Raw genomic sequence first — 18,808 nt, 5'->3', positions numbered from 1 at the left:
ATCACATCCAGTAAATCAGGAAGCAGACTGCTTTGCAAAAAAAATATCTGAGGAGTAGAACTAAGAACATTTCCATTTAGAAATAATGATGTCCTATGGGATCTAGTACATAGGATTAAAATCAAAGTCTTTTGTGAGTTTTTGGTTTTCAACTTCATTCTCTTATATAAAAAGGTTTCTTCTTTGCTTTTTTTTTCAACCTTCATTCTTTCTTCCTTTCATCTCCCCCTCTTCCTTTCTTTCTATTCTCCTCCCCCCCCCCCTTTTATTTTACATTTCCTTTCATCTTTCTTTTGTCTTTACTTCTACCTTTCCTCATGGTTTTGGTTGTAAAAGAATAATATATAATATCACGAAGACAAATGACAATCTGGGGAACTATTTGCAACATACATTTGAAAAGATTAATAGTTTTGATATACAAATAGTTCTTATGAATCAATAAGATAAATATGAAATAGTCAATAGAAATGTGCAAAAGATATGATTAGCAATTTCACATAAGACAGTTAGAGATATAACAAACAACTGAAAAAGGGGATTAGCTATACTAGTAATAAAAGAAATGCACTTTGTTACCCATTAATTAGCTTATTTCATGTATAAAAGCGATAACATGAGAATATACACCATTGGGAAGATGGGGGTGGGGGGTGGGAAGTAAACTCTTACACACTGCTCATGAGAATGTAAACTCAGTACAATGGACTGTTTGTCCTCCCCTCAAATTCATATGTTGAAATCCCAACCCCCAGTGAGATGGTATTAGGAGGTAAGACTTCGGGAGGTAATTAGGGAGCTAATCCCATTCATGAGGGTGGAGCTCTCATGAATGGGATTAGTGCCCTTATAACAGGGACCTCAGAGAGCTGTCTTTCCACCATGTGAGGATACAATGAGAAAACGGCCACCTGCAACTCAGAGGTGGATCCTCACCAGAACCCGACCATGGCCGCACTATGATCTCACAATTCCAGCCTCCAGAACTGTGAGAGATAAACTTCTGTTGTTTATGAGCCTCCTGCTTACGGTTTTCTGTTACATTAGCCCGAAAGGACTAAGATACCCAGGTTGTTCAACATGAGGTGTCATTGTTCATGTTTTTGACCCTGGGAGTGATGTCCCCTGAGTACACGACACTCACCCATAGGGCCGCAACACAATGGCCGATTTGACAGAAGCATCTTGATTTTGTATGCATTTTGAAAAAGCAATGCCCCTTCTGGAAAAGTATTCTAAAAAAATTGTGGATGTGTGCCAATGTTTACCTATAAAGATGTTTTTCTATAAGTGTTATCAACAGGTAGAGAATAATTTGCAATGATAATTCCACAGTTCAACAGTATGGTTTGGGGTAAACATTGGGTCCCTTAAGCTTATGTTATGGAAGAATATATAATGACATGAAAAAATGTTCACAATTTGTGGTATGTGACACACTGCAAGTTATAAGACTGCATTTCTGGTTGTTTTCCTTTTTCATTTTAAAAGATCTGAAGGATAAACAACAAAATCTGATTCATCTCTGAACTGTAGGATAAAAGGTGGTTTGTAATTTTTTCTTTAGGATTCTCTATTTTTTACTACAAATCTGTACTACTATTGTAATAAAAAGTTATATATATATATTTTAAGAAGTTATATATATATATTATAAAAGATGGTCACAATCATTGAAATACCTCCTTTTAAAATTATAATAAGAAATAATCACGCATATTTTAAAATGTATCATCCTTGGTCTAGACACCACTCTGAATATTCATTTACATTGTTATTCATTCTATTTGGAAATGTCCTATTACTGTGTGTGCACAGGACAAAACTGAAGCATGGAAAGGTTAAACAACAGGCACAAGGTCACACAGTTCTAAGGTGGTTGTCACAGGAACAGAAACCGTTTCTTATGATAATAAGCCCAGTGGTTTTTCCCCGATAAACAGATGGTTTTGACTATGTACCAAGCTCTTCACTAGTCATTAGTTAGGTTTTTCAGATCTTCACCACCCCTGTCACCAGTGCCTTCAAGCTTGGCCTTCTGACCATTGTGCTGAAACAGCAAGAGTGAAGAAAACCTTAGCAGATCATGGCATCCTGTGCTTCATTAATGCTCTTGGAAAACTGATGACTGGGGAGCAGGTTAGAAGAGGAAGGAAATGTGGATATTCCCTGTGGCTGGAGGCACATTCGCTTGTCAGAAACTCCAGCACTATTACAACAAATTGATAATGTATGACTTTTTTTAGCAGAGAGTCAAGCTTCAAACAATTGTCCACATTTTTGGGATTGCTATGGGAAGAAGCATTGCATAGTAGAAAGGATTTGAGGTCAGAAATACCCAGTTATGTGACTTTGGGCAACTGACTGAGCTTTCTTCAGCCTCTGTTCACTACCACCCCAAGAAAAGCAGATGATGAACCTATGCCATAGGGTTATTATTGGAAGGCCAGTCTCTTAGTGAGGAATGAATTAATCCTTCTTAAATACAGGATCTATCATGTTACTCTCCCATTAAAAGGCTTACTCTTATGCCCAACTGCTTATTACATGGTGATGAGTGTCAACGTTTCTGAGTCAAGGATTCACACATTGAATATAACCATCTTACTTATTTCCCAGATTCTCTCATCTGAACTGCCCTTCTTCCTCAGTGTCACTTACACAACATTTGGCATCACTTCTCCACTCCTGCTCATCCTTTAAAGCCCAATGCAGTGCCACATTCATCATGAAACTTAGCTTAACCACCCTGGTTCTCATGTGTATTTGCCTCAGAAATCCTGGTATTATGACTGTTTCAGTGCTGTACTTGATTATTTGCTGATATTGTCTTCCAGCTGTTCTGTACAATACTTGCCACTTCAGGCATCTTATAAAAACTGTATTTTAAATGCAGCCATGATCAAAGCCTTGGGCACACAGGAAGCATGTAATACTGATGGTGGATGAGAAAAACTTATAAAATGAGTGAGAAGGGTGATGAAGAAGGGGTAGGGTGGATAGAGTCATCCCTCAGTATCTGAAGGAGATTGGTTCCAGGTATCTTATGCAGATACCAAAACCCAGGGATGCTCAAGTCCTTTGTACAAAATGGTGTATTATTTGCCTTTAACCTATGCTTGTCCTCCCATATACTTTAAATTATTCCTAGATTACTGATAATACCTAATACAATGTAAATGCTATGTAAATGCTTAGTACACAGTGAATTCAAGTTTTGCTTTTAGGGACTTTCTAAAACAATTTTTTAAAAAAATATTTTCAATCCATGGTTGGTTGACTCTACAGATATGGAACCTGTGAGTATGAAAGGCTGACTGTACCTTTCTCTTTTTAGCTTTAGAAGAATAGATTCAGGTAAAAATTTTAAAAAATTGTGTCCATTTCTCAGAGGATATACTTTTAGAAAAATATTCTTGGAGAAATATTCTTTCCTTATGATTAAAGGTGAAAAATATATGAAAAGAAGTGCTGTCCCCTCATCTAGATCTGGTAACAATACTTAAGATATCTGAAAAAAAAAAAGACTTTTTACTTGAGACTTCGGTTAAATAGCGTTTCAGCTTAAGGTCATGGTAGCTTTTTACTTACTTTAATAAACATCCAACACATATTTTGAAATTTTTCAGATTATGGAAGTACAACAGAATATCAGAAGTCATCTGTGTTTCCCCCAAATTTACCTTTTCATTGGTGAGACAAGACAGAGGTTAAAAAAAAATCGTAATATAAAAATCCAATGGAGTTACCTTGCAAGAGTGTATGCAATTTAGACAGAAATAAATGACAGAAACACATGGCCAGGAAAATTAATGAAAGATGTATTTGTGTCAATACATGTTAATTCATATTTAGAAGACTATAAGGAGGCCAAAATAACTGGAATCTGATTGAGAAGATTCTTGATTTGTTTTGTTTAGAAAATGATAGGTATGTGTTAAAAGATATGACAATTCTCATCAAAGTCTATATTTGGGATTTTCTTTATGGTATTTTATGTCTAAGAAGGAAAAAAGCATGAAACAAAATATGTCTGCATACTCAAAATAAATTAATAAAATATCCATCAATAGTTGAATAAAACCTATGCAGTTTAGCCAGCCATTGTGATCTGTTTAAATATTTAAGAGGTTGCCAAGGCAGAACTCTCAAACTTGACTTATGCTTTGACTTGTTCATTCAAATGATTTTGTGTTATGTCCAACAAAGAAAATCCATATTTAAGGCCAAAAATCATCTCCAATAAAGTTTATAATTTATAAACTTATTTATTATTCCTATATGTATTAATTTTATCTACTACTAATTTAACACTTGTCATACATGTGTTTCTATATGTATGTACCATTTCTCAAGCTCATTTTTAAGGCATTGGATATTTTTGCAACTTTATAAAGTTTATCACTTGAGAAGTGCCCCCCAAATATTAGTGGGTCAAATGGCTCATTATTTTGCTGTCTATCAAGGAAACAGGGGAAAATTCATCCTCTTTTCTATTAGATTTTCTCAAATAGTTTTTGAGTCACAGTCATAAAAACAAACGAAATTATCTGTCTAACGCAAATCTTCCTAGGCTTATTACAAGGCTTATTACATCTCTGGCTAAAAGTTTTCACCTTTCCTGTGGTTGGAGAATTCTTTGCTGGGTGAGGCTGCCTTGTGCATTATAGGATGTTTAGCCCCATCCCTGGCATCTACCCACTAGTTGCCAGTAGCCCCTCCCTTCCTCCAGTTGTGAGAAACAAAAATGTCTGAAAATGTTCTCTGAAGAGCAAAATCACCTCTAGTCGGGAACCCCTACAGTAAACAGATCTGACTTTCCCTCACGTTGGGGAGGGTGTGGGCTTGGCCATGACAACTTTCAAGTTTCCAGCATCAGGATTCTTTGATATAATCTCAAAGCTGTGAATCTGACATTGTTATTATGAGGAAAATTAACATTCCTAAATTCTGTTAGGATTTAAGACTCCAATAAAAAAAAGACTTCCATATTCAAGATCAGAAATTGTGTTTTTATGTTTTGTTTTCTACATTCAGTGAAAACTACACATGATAAATCCTACACACGGAAAAATCCAAACCTTTTATGTAAAGAACAAAGAGATTTCTGACTTGAATCATATAAACATTGTTTGCTGTAGTCTGTGAAATGACACACTGTAACTATAAATTATTTGCAACCAAAGTGTATGGTAATTCCATAAAGCTGCCACACCAGACTTCCAAATAATATCCCCGGAAGGAAAAAGTCCTATGTGTTTCACCCACAAAAAGATATAAAACAGCTGAAAAAAAACATTGCTGGTTTCTTTCCTCTGAGGTTCCTATTGCATTTCCATCATGGGCCCTATTGCAGGCTAAGTGTGTCCCCCAAAATTCATATGTTGAAGTCCTAACCCTCTGTCCCTCAGAATGTGACTATTTGGAGTTAGGGTTTTAAAGAGGTAATGAAGTTAAAATGAGTTCACTGGGGTGAACCCTGATTCAGTATGACTGGTGTCCTTGGAAGAACAGGAGATTAAGACAAAGAGACACACAGAGGGAAGACCACATGAAGACACAGGGCAAAGATGACCATCTACAAGCCAAGGAGAAAGGCCTCAGAATAAACCAACCCAGCTGACACCTTGATTCTGAACTTCTGGTCTCCAGAATTGTGAGAAAATAAATTTCATCCAATCTGTGGTACTTTGTTCTGGCAGCCCTGGTAAACTAATACAGGCATTTTCCACATTTTCCATCTTCTCCCATGGTCCTTATTGCTTCCTGGTGCCACTTGCCCACAGATAATAGCACTGCACTACTTGGATAATTTGGATGGAATTTGATTTTGAAATCTATGATAAAGTACCAATTTGACTCATATTAGAAAATGTTTCATGAGGAAATATTCAGATATTAGAGGAAAGAGAAGCATGGCAGATTAGAAAAGTGATAGGCATCAGATGAAATTAGGGAGACTTTCTCAATGCTCCAAATGCATCCCAGCCTTCTCTGAAGATGCTCTTATCACTTGTGCAATGACAGATACCATCCTCAATTTAAAAATACAGCTGTTATTTCCTAGCTGTATGTCTCACTTTTCTGAAGTGTGCATCATTTTCCATATCTAAAAAGGAGGGTTGATATGGTGCCATTTTCTTAGAGTTATCATGAAGATTAACTGATTTAGCCCATATATCTGATGGCTGATAGAAAGCAATCCATAAGTGTTAGCTATTATTCCTAACATTAATATTAGGTAGTAGTCATGCATGTGTTATATCTTTATTATGATCATTTCTAGACTAACTTTTATTGTTTTCTCATTCATTTTGTCTTAGAGTCTCAATTATGAAATTTAAAGACATGGGATTAAAGTACCCCCAAACACAGAGATTTGGTTTAATATAAAAATGACTTTTTTTTCTAAACTATGATCATTATTGCACTCGGAAGCGTTAAGAAGACTAGTTAGAGAAACTCTGAAGTCACTCCAGGGGGAATATATGGCAAGTCAGAAAAATTATATTTCAATCAAAGATGGTATGGTTATGAATTAACCATAAATTCAAATTATGAACAGATAATGTATATCATCTATATTAGCAGTCACATATTCCATTAGAAGTCACTTTTACTTCATAGTGCATATTTAGAATTTACAAACGGCTGCTGCCTCAGCATTGCAGAAATACTCAACAATATTGGAGGATTTTGACACTTAGTTTAAAAATGTACTTACTATTATAAATATGCAATGGAAATAATTTCATGAGCATGGCATGATTCAAAGCACTGATGTGAAACTGGGGATGATTTTATTATTATGTCACTCGCTTGAGTGCTAAGATGCACTTTGGATTTATTTAAAGTAGCAATTCTCAAACAATAATTTATTTGCATAGTTATTAATACATTCTAGACCACTAAAACTGTCCCATTTTTAAAAACTTGTAATATGATTTTTGGCTTTGCATCACTGGGAACACCTGCTGATGGATGGATTTGTTTTAATAGCAATGGATCATACTTATACAATTATTTTTATAACATGTTAGAGTGAAAACAAGTTTTCATTTTAGGAGGCATAAAAATGAATATGATGTCATTATTTCCAAACATATCAGGGAATCCAAAATTTATAAAATCTTATAAATCATGCTGTGATGCTGACGAGACATTTGCAACTGCACACCATAGCAAGTTGCATGTTTTACATGAATGGACACTTTCTTTTAAGAATACTTAAAAATGCAGAAATGTAGGCACAATCTGCTCACTGTGATTATGTAGGAAATAAAGAGAGAGGATGGAAGAAGGAGATTGAAACAGAAAGAAGCCATGAGATTATGGGGAGAAGAATTTATTAAATTCAAGTCATAGCAACAACTACTTATTAAATAGCTATTAAGTGCTTCACACTCTGGAAAACACCGAGTTGCTTAAAAAATGAATAAAAGTGAAACAGGGAGGGGAAGGAGGAGAAGGAGGAAAAAGAGGAAAAAGACCACAACCCTGGTCTTCTTTATCATATGGGAGTCTTCTGGATTTATGTTACGTTCCATTTGGGGGAGAATGTAAAATCCCAAATGGAATACACTTAGCAGATTCACCTTTCAATTATAAAATCAGGGAGGACTTCAGATCACCCAGGAGAACTTAGCCCATTTTGATCATCTGCACAGCGTTGAACATCTCCAGCCGTTTTCTGTAGCTGTCCTGTAGCTCTGTGTCCTACCCTGATCTGCGGGTGGGTGGGTCATCCTCTCTATGGGGTGGGGGGCTCCGATAGGCTGCTAAAGAAGGTGACTGGGCACTGGTACCCATTATCCAATCCTTCCTACTTGCCAGAGTCACTGGTTACATGAAAGACCACTTCAGATGGACATGAAATCCTCAAAAAAAAAAAAAAAAAAAAAAATCTCTCTGAAAGGCAGGCACCAGCAATGCTCATGGTAGCTTGAAATTCCCTGGAAGCCATTCTTCATCACGGCTGAGGAAAGTGCTTAGGACACCGGGACTTAAACGGCACCATAAAAATAACAAGGTATTAAATAAGCCTCAGACTTCACAGGCTGGAAGAGGAACAGTGGGGGGCAATATTCAAATGAACCAGGTTCAGCTGATCGCACATTCAGTTGAGGTAAATCAATTTACTCAAGGTTCTTTAAAAACCTGGAGGTTTCTCCTACTTTCTAAAAAGAAATGTGAAATAAGATGAAAGACTACCTTTTTCAGATTGCCCTAGAAAGGACTTTCTCTTCATTGCAATTTGGGCGGAGAAAACTGGGGAGAAGAGGGATGGAATGCAAGAACAGCTTGAATTGTGACTACAAATATAAATGGGCTGCTTACAATTTCCAACACGTTTAACACGGTGGGTACAGGCACAGGCCTGGACAACTTACATGTGTGAGGAAGAAATCACAGGTCATGTAATTTAGGAAATGCCGTTTGGTCCAGCCCCTCACTCAAGACATAAACTGACTTCCCCAAGACAACACAATGACCTGGTAAGAGGAAGCGGTCCAGAGCCTAGATTTCTCATCACCTCCTACAGGTCTTAAAATCTAAGATACAAGTTACCAGGTGTGACTGGTGGATGGAAATCATACTTGTAACAATCTTTAAAAGGCAAAATAAAGTAGTAGAATTATTAAGTGGTGCCCTGGCTTTTTCAACCTCCAATTTCAAAAGAAACAAATTGCTTTACTCACCTGCAGGGAAAAACTCGCTCATTTTCTTTTTGTAGATTTTGAAGTCGACTTCCAAGAAGACACAGAAGATGATCCGATCCACCTAGAGGCAAACAATAGACACTTAAAGTGAAAGGAAATATGGCAAATGCCTTCCCAGAACATGGTCTTGGAACTAAAAACAAACAGAAAACTTCCCACAGATTTTTGGTGCTACACCGCTAACTACATGACAGCACTGAGTGAAGTTCGTGTGTGTGTGTGTGTGTGTGTGTGTGTGTGTGAGAGAGAGAGAGAGTGTGAGTGTGTTTGTTTGTGAATGCACTCTTTATGTAAATAAACCCATGGGCAATTTGGTGGAAAGATGTTATATAAATCAAATAAGAAATAATAAATGACAATAAGCTACTTTGCAGCAAGCTATAAATAAGATCTGAGATTCCACCAGGATACCTAGACATTATGTTCTATTAAACAGCCACATGAGAGGTGTACAGCAGAATGACAATAAAGTATGTCAGTAAATGGAGAGCTCTTTGTCCTACCCTTGTTAGACAAATATATTTATCAAACCTGTTAGTATTTGAACATGGCCTAAAAAGCTTCACGCAGTGTAATTTGCATGCAATCACTTGCTTTTAGCTCTACATACTTGGAAATGCAACAGAAACAAAATATAATTAGTTGACAGTACATGAGGTCAATGTAACTTAAATCTGGTAGGTTATTACTGAGTAAGGAAGTGCCACTTCAAAAGTAAAATGTGTGCACACTCCCTTTTCTCTGTTTCGAGAGCTTCTGCATGTAAGGAGTTTCTCTGAGACATTCCGAGAGTAATACAGAGAAGAGAGATGGGATACACATAATAGCTCACGGATATCTGATATTAAATCGGTGACTCAATTTTGTGTCTTGAAAACAAACACCCCTCTAGTTCCTTTATTTTAACAATGTACAAAAAGTTAAAAATTACCCCATCCATCAAACTGCAACTGTCAATTGACTAGAACATCAGTAGGAAACGGAAGTGGGGGATGCTGGTGGCAGGACAGGAAAAAACCCAAATGGATGTCATCCACCCAACCCCTCAGCTCTCCCAGCCTGTAGGGGACAGAGTCATGTGAGCCAAGTCCCAAAGTTCCCAGTAGGAGAGAAGATCTGCAGGAGTGGGAGGGGAGAGGGTTAGGACACAGGAACCACCAGGGCTCCCTGATGGAAGCTCGGAGATGCGGCTTCCTGATCCCTGCACAAGTCTAGACCCCTCCGCCGGTAGACCACCTCCTGGGAAGTCACTGGACTTCACCAAAAACCATGTAGCGCTACCCCAGTCACTGCCCCATAGGGTGGAGAGAGCACCTGACCTTCAGAAATGGAAGGACTGGGGTGCAAAGAACCCTATTTTCCTTTCCCCGTATTCATTTGAATTTCTGGTGTCCAGCCTTGTCTGCATGGCAGTAACGTTTGCTACAAATGTAAAAACTGTCACCATCAACTTACTCTCAGGTGATCTATAAATTTAGTGGAATAAATGATTATCTGTGCAATGCTGAATGCTCGTCTCCACTATCCTTATGGTGTGTTTATGCCCTATGGCTAAAGATAAGAATCATAATGTCGAGCAATAGAATCGAGTTACAAAAGGACATACTTGCTTTGATACTGTTATATGAATTTTTAAAGCACAAAGATACAAGAGTGTAGGGATTCGTTCGTAAGCACTAATGACCATAACATACATAGGAATGTGACACATGAACTTCAAGGTGATGATGATTTCTGATAAGGGAGGGAAGGTAAAATGATGGACAGGTAAGACTTTAAATGAATAGTTAATATTTTATTTATTTAGAAAGAAAAAAATTTAGAAAAAATATGGCAAATCGGTAAAAACTATTAACTATGGGGGTAGGTACATGGTTATCATATTATGTTCTACACTTTCTGTATATATGAAATACATCATAATTAAAAGTCCTGACATTAAAAATAAGATTCTGTTACTACTCAGCCATAAAAAAAGAATGAAATAATGCAACTTGCAGCAACATGGATTGACCTAGAATTATCATACTAAGTGAAGTAAGTCAGAAAGAGAAGGACAAATAGCATATGACATCACTATTATGTGGAATCTAAGATATGACACAGATGAACTTACCTACGAAACAGAAACTGATTCATAGACATAGAGAAGAGACTTGTGGTTGCCAAGGGGGAGGTGGGTGGGGGAGGGATGGATTGGGAGTTTGGGATTAGCAGACATAAACTAGCATATAAAGAATGGATAAACAACAAGGTCCTACTGTATAGCACAGGAAACTATATTCAGTATCCTGTGATATATCCTGATGGAAAAGACTATGATAAAGAATGTATATATGTAGAACTGAATCGCTTTGCTGTACAGCAGAAATTAACACAGCATTGTTAATCAACTACACTTCAATAAAATAAGTTAAAAAAATAATAAGATTCTGTGTTAGACATACTCTACTCTCCAGCTGCATTGAACTACGGATAATTTCCAAACACTATAATTATTCTCACTTCTGTGCCTGTGATGGTTGACTTTTTCTCCAGGCTTCAAATGATCATATTATTTCTAAAGCCCCTAATTAAGATCAAAATCAAAACAAGAAAATTTGGTTCAAAGCAGATCTAAGAAGAACAAGCTGGACAGTCTCATTTGTACTCATTTCTCCCTACTTTTACAGTCACTTAATATAAATTATGAGATTTTTTTTTAACATCTTCATTGGAGTATAATTGCTTTACAATGTTGTGTTAGTTTCTGCTGTATAACAAAGTGAATCAGCTATATGTACACACATATCCCCATATCCCCTCCCTCTTGCGTCTCCCTCCCACCCTCCCTATCCCACCCCTCTAGATGGTCACAAAGCACTGAGCTGATCTCCCTGTGCTATGCGGCTGCTTCCCACTAGCTATCTATTTTACATTTGGTAGTGTATATATGTCAATGCCACTCTCTCACTTCATCCCAGCTCCCCGTGTCCTCAAGTCAATTCTCTACGTCTGTGTCTTTATTCCTGTCCTGCCCCTAGGTTCTTCAGAACCTTTTTTTTTTTTTTAAGAGTCCATATATACGGGTTAGCATACAATATTTGTTTTTCTCTTTCTGACTTACTTCACTCTGTATGACAGACTCTAGGTCCATCCACCTCACTACAAATAACTCAGTTTCATTTCTTTTTATGGCTGAGTAATATTCCATTGTATATATGTGCCACATCTTCTTTATCCATTCATCTGTCAATGGACACTTAGTTTGCTTCCATGTCCTGGCTATTGTAAATAGAGCTGCAATGAACATTGTGGTACATGACTCTTTTTGAATTATGGTTTTCTCAGGGTATATGACCAGTACTGGGAGTGCTGGGTCATATGGGAGTTCTATTTTTAATTTTTTAAGGAACCTCCATACTGTTCTCCATAGTGGCTCTATCAATTTATATTCCCACCAACTGTGCAAGAGGGTTCCCTTTTCTCCACACCCTCCACACCCAGCATTTATTGCTCCACACCCAGGGTCCTGTGTTTCTCCCTGGGTTTATCCTGTATGGGACTCGCTGCGCTTCCTGGACTTGAGCGGCTATTTCCTTTCCCATGTTAGGGAAGTTTTCAACTATAATCTCTTCAAATATTTTCTTGGGTCCTTTCTCTCTCTCTTCTCCTTCTGGGACCCCTATAATGCGAATGTTGTTGCATTTAATATTGTCCCAGAGGACTCTTAGGCTGTCTTCATTTCTTTTCATTCTTTTTTCTTTATTCTGTTCTACAGCAGTGAATTCCACCATTCTGTCTTCCAGGTCACTTATCCGTTCTTCTGCCTCAGTTATTCTGCTATTGATTCATTCTAGTGTAGTTTTCAGTTCAGTTACTGTATTGTTCATCTCTGTTTGTTCTTTAATTCTTCTAGGTCTTTGTTAAACATTTCTTGCGTCTTCTCAATCTTTGCCTCCATTGTTTTTCCAAGGTCCTGGATCATCTTCACTATCATTATTCTGAATTCTTTTTCTGGAAGGTTGCCTAGCTCCACTTCATTTAGTTGTTTTTCTGGGTTTTTATCTCGTTCTTTCATCTGGTACATAGCCCTCTGCCTTTTCGTCTTGTCTATCTTTCTGCGAATGTGGTTTTTGTTCCACAGGCTGCAGCATTGTAGTTCTTCTTGCTTCTGCTCCGGTCGTTGTGTTTTCATTGTCATATGTTTTTAGGTATTTTTTGATTTCCTCTTTGATTTCTTTAGTGATCTCTTGGTTGTTTAGTAGTATATTGTTCAGCCTCCATGTGCTTGTATTTTTTTACAGTTTTTTTCCTGTAATTGATATCTAGTCTCATAGCATTGTGTTTGGAAAAAATACTTGATATGATTTCAATTTTCTTAAATTTACCAAGGTTTGATTTGTGACCCAAGATATGATCTATCCTGGAGAATGTTCCATGAGCACTTGAGAACAAAGTGTATTCTGTTGTTTTGGGATGGAATGTCCTATAAATATCAATTAAATCCATCTTGTTTAATGTGTCATTTAAAGCTTGTGTTTCCTTATTTATTTTCATTTTGGATGATCTGTCCATTGGTGAAAGTGGGGTGTTAAAGTCCCCTATTATGATTGTGTTACTGTCAATTTCCCCTTTTATGGCTGTTAGCATTTGACTTTTGTATTGAGGTGCTCCTATGTTGGGTGCATAAATATTTACAATTGTTATATCTTCTTCTTGGATTGATCCCTTGATCATTATGTAGTGTCCTTCTTTGTCTCTTGTAATAGTCTTTACTTTAAAGTCTATTTTGTCTGATATGAGAATTGCTACTCCAGCTTTCTTTTGATTTCCATTTGCATGGAATATCTTTTTCCATCCCATCACTTTCAGTCTGTATGTGTCCCTAGGTCTGAAGTGGGTCTCTTGTAGACAGCATATATAAGGGTCTTGTTTTTGTATCCATTCAGCCAGTTTATGTCGTTTGGTTGGAGCATTTAATCCATTTACATTTAAGGTAATTATCAATGTGTATGTTCATATTACCATTTTCTTAATTGTTTTGGGTTTGGTTATTGTAGGTCTTTTCCTTCTCTTGTGTTTCCTTGCTAAAAAAGTTCCTTTAGCATTTGTTGTAGAGCTGGTTTAGTGGTGCTGAATTCTCTTAGCTTTTGCTTGTCCATAAAGGTTTTAATTTCTCTGTCGAATCTGAATGAGATCCTTGCTGGGTAATCTTTGTTGTAGGTTTTTCCCTTTTATCATTTTTTCTTGGTATTTAATTTTTATAGTTTGATTAATATGTGTCTTGGCATGTTTCTCCTTGGATTTGTCCTATATGGGACTCTCTGTGCTTCCTGAACTTGATGGACTATTTCCTTTCCCATATTAGGGAAGTTTTCAGCTATAATCTCTTCAAATATTTTCTCAGTCCCTTTCTTTTCCTCTTCTTCTTCTGGAACCCCTATAATTTGAATGTTGGTGCATTTAATGTTGTCCCTAATGTCTCTGAGACTGTCCTCAATTTTTTTCATTCTCTATTCTGCTCTGCGGTAGTTATTTCCACTATTTTATCTTCCACGTCACTTATCCATTCTTCTGCCTCAGTTATTCTATTGATTCCTTCTAGAGAATTTTTAATTTCATTTATTGTGTTGTTCATCATTGTTTGTTTGCTCTTTAGTTCTTCTGGGTCCTTGTTAAACATTTCTTGTATTTTCTCCATTCTATTTCCAAGATTTTGAATCCCTTTACTATCATTACTCTGAATTCGTTTTCAGGTAGACTGCCTGTTTCCTCTTCATTTGTTTGGTCTGGTGGGTTTTTACCTTGCTCCTTCATCTGCTGCATATTTCTCTGTCTTCTCATTTTGCTTAACTTACTGTGTTTGGGGTCTCCTTTTCACAGTCTGCAGGTTCATAGTTCCCATTATTTTTGGTGTCTGCTCCCAGTGGGTAATGTTGATTCAGTGGGTTGTGTAGGCTTCCTGGTGGAGGGGACTGGTGCCTGTGTTCTGGTGGATGAGGCTGGATCTTGTGTTTCTGCTGGGCAGGACTGTGTCTGGTGGTGTGTTTTGGGGTGTCTGTGAACTTACTATGATTTTAGGTAGCCTCTCTGCTAATCGGTGGGGTTGTGTTCCTGTCTTGCTAGTTGTTTGGCATGGGGTGTCCAGTACTGGAACTTGCTGGTCGTTGAGTGGAGCTGGGTCTTAGCATTGAGATGGAGATCTCTGGGAGAGCTCTCACCAATTGATATTATGTGGGGCTGGGAGGTCTCTGGTGGTCCAATGTTCTGGACTTGGCTCTCCCACCTCAGAGGCTCAGGTCTCACACCTGGCTGGAGCACCAAGACCCTGTCAGCTACACGGCTCAGAAGAAAAGGGAGAAAAAAAAGAAGTAAAATAAAATAATAAAATAATAAATAAAATAAAATAAAGTTATTAAAATAAAAATTTAAAAATATATTATTAACATAAAAAAATTAAAAAAAAGAGAGCAACCAAACCAATAAACAAATCCACCAATGATAACAAGTGCTAAAAACTATACTAAGATAAACATAAAAATCAGAAACCAGTCACATATGGCAAACCCCAAGTCTACAGTTGCTCCCAAAGTCTGCTGCCTCAATTTTGGGATGATTCACTGTCTATTCAGGTATTCCACAGATGCAGGGTACCTCGAGCTGATTGTGGAGATTTAATCCGCTGCTTCTGAGGCTGCTAGGAGAGATTTCCCTTTCTCTTCTTTGTCCGCACAGCTCCTGGGGTTCAGCTTTGGATTTGGCACCCCCTCTGCGTGTAGGTCACCTGAGGGCGTCTGTTCTTCGCTCAGACAGGACGGGGTTAAAGGCACAGCTGCTTCGGGGGCTCTGGCTCACTCAGACCGGGGGGAGGGAGGGGTACAGAATGCAGGGAGAGCCTGCGGCGGCAGAGGCCGGCGTGACGTTGCACCAGCCTGAGGCGCGCCGTGCGTTCTCCTGGCGAAGTTGTCCCTGGATCACGGGACCCTGGCAGTGGCGGGCTGCACCGGCTCCCGGGAGGGGCGGTGTGGAGAGTGACCTGTGCTCGCGCACAGGCTTCTTGGTAGCTGCAGCAGCAGCCTTAGCGTCTCATGCCCATCTCTGGGGTCCGCGCTGATCGCCGCGGCTCGCGCCTGTCTCTGGAGCTCATTTAGGCGGCGCTCTGAATCCCCTCTCCTTGTGCACCCCGAAACAATGGTCTCTTGTCTCTTAGCCAGTTCCAGACTTTTTCCCGGACTCCCTCCCGGCTAGCTGTGGTGCACTAACCCCTTCAGGCTGTGTTCACGCCGCCAACCCCAGTCCTCTCCCTGTGATCCGACCGAAGCCTGAGCCTCAGCTCCCAGCCCCGCCCGCCCCGGCGGGTGAGCAGACAAGCCTCTCGGGCTGGTGAGTGCTACTGAGCACTGATCCTCCGTGCGGGAATCTCTCCGCTTTGCCCTCCGCACCCCTGTTGCTGTGCTCTCCTACGTGGCTCCGAAGCTTCCCCCCTCCGCCACCCACAGTCTCCGCCCACGAAGGGGCTTCCTAGTGTGTGGAGACCTTTCCTCCTTCACAGCTCCCTCCCACTGGTGTAGGTCCCGTCCCTATTCTTTTGTCTCTGTTGTTTCTCTTTTCTTTTGCCTTACCCAGGTACGTGGGGAGTTTCTTGCCTTTTGGGAGGTCTGAGGTCTTCTGCCAGCATTCAGTAGGTGTTCTGTAGGACTTGTTCCACATGTAGATGTGTTTTTGATGTATTTGTGGGGAGGAAGGTGATCTCCATGTTTTACTCCTCCGCCATCTTGAAGGTCCTCTCCTGGGATTTTTTTTTAAACACTTATGATGTGTGTGTGTGTGTGTGTGTGTGTGTACGTTTGTTGGGGGGGAGGGGAGGGGAGGGTTAGTGGTAATGCTATTCACTGCTATTAAGTGTACTTTTAGGCATTACAGACTAAATACAGATTTCTTAAATATTGCAAAGAACTGAATCCACCTTTTAGCACTTTAGGGTTTGTTACCATGGGAATGGTATGGGTCCAAAATTCAGCAGCCTGATTTATTTTTTTTTCCTCAAAGAGAAGATGGATGATGAGGGAAAAGTACTTTTATTTTAAGCTAATTGAGTCGCCCAGTTCCCTGGCCTTACCCTTAAGCATAACACTGAAAATATCTTGAGAGCAAGTTGAATCCAAGAATTAACCTCATTTGCCAAGTGCTTGTTATATACGCATATGTGCATGTATTTTTATACACACACAGGGTTATTGTTGGATAAGATCTCATTTAGTTGGCAAGCTCTGTGTTTATAAACTTATCATGGGTATTGATCACCACTTGTGGTGGACAATATTTTCCAAGATGGCGTGCAAGATATCCCATCCTTCAGGTTCCTCTTGAAATGTAATGCTGATGTAAACCTCTCTTTGAGAGGTGGGATTTATATTTCCTCCTCTTGAATCTGGGAGTGCCCGGAACTCTGGCAGAGATATGTGAGTTCTGAGTCCATGTGATGAAAGGTGATACACTTTCTGCCCAGTCCTCTTGGGATGCTCGTTCTCATACCTAATCATCACGCCATGAGGAAGCAGAGACCCTGGAGAATCCATGTGCAGATGGATTCACAGCCCTAGTTGGAAGTGAGTAGCCCCTAGATGATCTCAGCTCCTGGCTTTTGAGCTACTCCAGGTAATGCTATGTGGGGTGGAGATGAACCTTTCCTGCTGAACTCTACCCAAATTGCAGATTTGTGAGCAAAACAGAGAAATACATAGTTAGAAATCGGATATTTTTCTAGCTCGTTCCTACTGCCATTTTTGGATTCCTGCTTCTCTAGCTATGCGGTAACGACTCCTATTGAAAAGCTCAGACTGAATGGGGTAGAAGTCGAAGTCACAACGGTGTGACAAGAAGAACGTAGAAAGTCTAACTGCTACGTGGCTGAGAGATTGGAAATCTGACTTGTGCAAAGGAGGAAGGACCCGGGTGATCCACTCTAGCCCCAGAAAAATTTCATGAACATATAGAAGAATGCCTCACTACTGAGGCTTTGGAGCATGGTTTCCTGGTTAGGTATAAATAGAGCAATTTTGTACAATGGTTGTTCTTGAGAGACTATATTTATTCATTTATTATTCAGATATTAACTGAACACCTTCAGTTTGTGGGGCTTAGCCCACGTGCCAGTCTCTCACAAGAAAACCTGAATCCAGAATTGAGGGATTTCCCCCCCACCCCAAGGCCAAACAATTAGTGGCAGAATCTTAGGCCTCTTAACTTCACATCTAAGAGTTCTTTCTGTGATACCACCCAGATAGAGACACAGGGGACTGAGTTTCTAGGCCTGTCACCAGTTCTGTGACACTGGACAAGCCGTTGTCTCTCCAGGCCCCAGTTTTCAAGTCTTTATAAGGAAAGCATTGTATTATATCATTTCTATAGTTTCCTCCCTCCCTCCTTCTTTTTATCTCAAAGTCTATCTCTGTGGTCGTTTGGTACTATGTCAACTTAGTTGAGTTGAAATTACATTTCTCTGAAAAGCTCTAGCTTAGTGTTGGCCATAGAGCAATTTCTATGAGGTCTGGGGGGCAGAGGTGCAGCTGCAGCTGTTTTGCTGGGCAGGTGGGTGCAGGGCACCGGATTCTGGGCAGGTCGTGCATTGTAGTTCATCACTGCCTCACCTGGGTGTGAGGTAGCCGGTGGGCCCACAGCTTCTCCAGCTCTTGCTGGCTCTCCGAGTCCTGGGCTGGGCACACGTGCAGTTCTGCGTCAAGGGCACTGCCTTCTTTTCTGTGGGGCACTGCAGGTTTGGGGTTCCAGGCAGTAAGAGGCAGATGTACATGGCAGTTTGTCCCTGTGGATTCCACCTTGCTCTCATGGCTCCCACTTTGTCCTTGCCCTCTTCCATTTTGCATCCAGCTTTCCTCTTGACCCCCTGCCCTGCTGACATGCTCCAGGCCCAGTCAGATGCAGAGGCAATGACCTTCCACACCCTTGTTTACCACCTCCCTCTGCTGGGCCCTGGTTAGGGGCTCTGCTCAGCCATCCATCCCCTTCTGGACATTTACTTCCTCAGTTTCTCCCAAAGTTGTGTAAGTTCTAACTCCTATAACAAACCCCTTATTCCATGTCACGCA

The 18,808-nt window shown here is 39.6% G+C and overlaps 1 protein-coding gene across 3 annotated transcripts in view; it reads right to left on the bottom strand.

Annotated features, from left to right (window-relative positions):
- Positions 1-18,808, bottom strand: part of MACROD2 (mono-ADP ribosylhydrolase 2) — a 1,951,733-nt gene that overhangs the window by 165,964 nt on the left and 1,766,961 nt on the right. For all 3 annotated transcript variants that reach the window (XM_082428620.1, XM_082428619.1, XM_082428621.1), the window contains exon 9: positions 8,700-8,781. In XM_082428620.1, the coding sequence (XP_082284746.1) occupies positions 8,700-8,781 (82 nt within the window). The remainder of the gene's footprint in view (positions 1-8,699; positions 8,782-18,808) is intronic.

The sequence above is a fragment of the Balaenoptera physalus genome (genome assembly GCF_965194825.1).
Source record: "Balaenoptera physalus genome assembly, chromosome: 16".
Lineage (NCBI taxonomy): Eukaryota > Metazoa > Chordata > Mammalia > Artiodactyla > Balaenopteridae > Balaenoptera > Balaenoptera physalus.
This window is presented reverse-complemented; position numbering and strand designations above follow the sequence as displayed.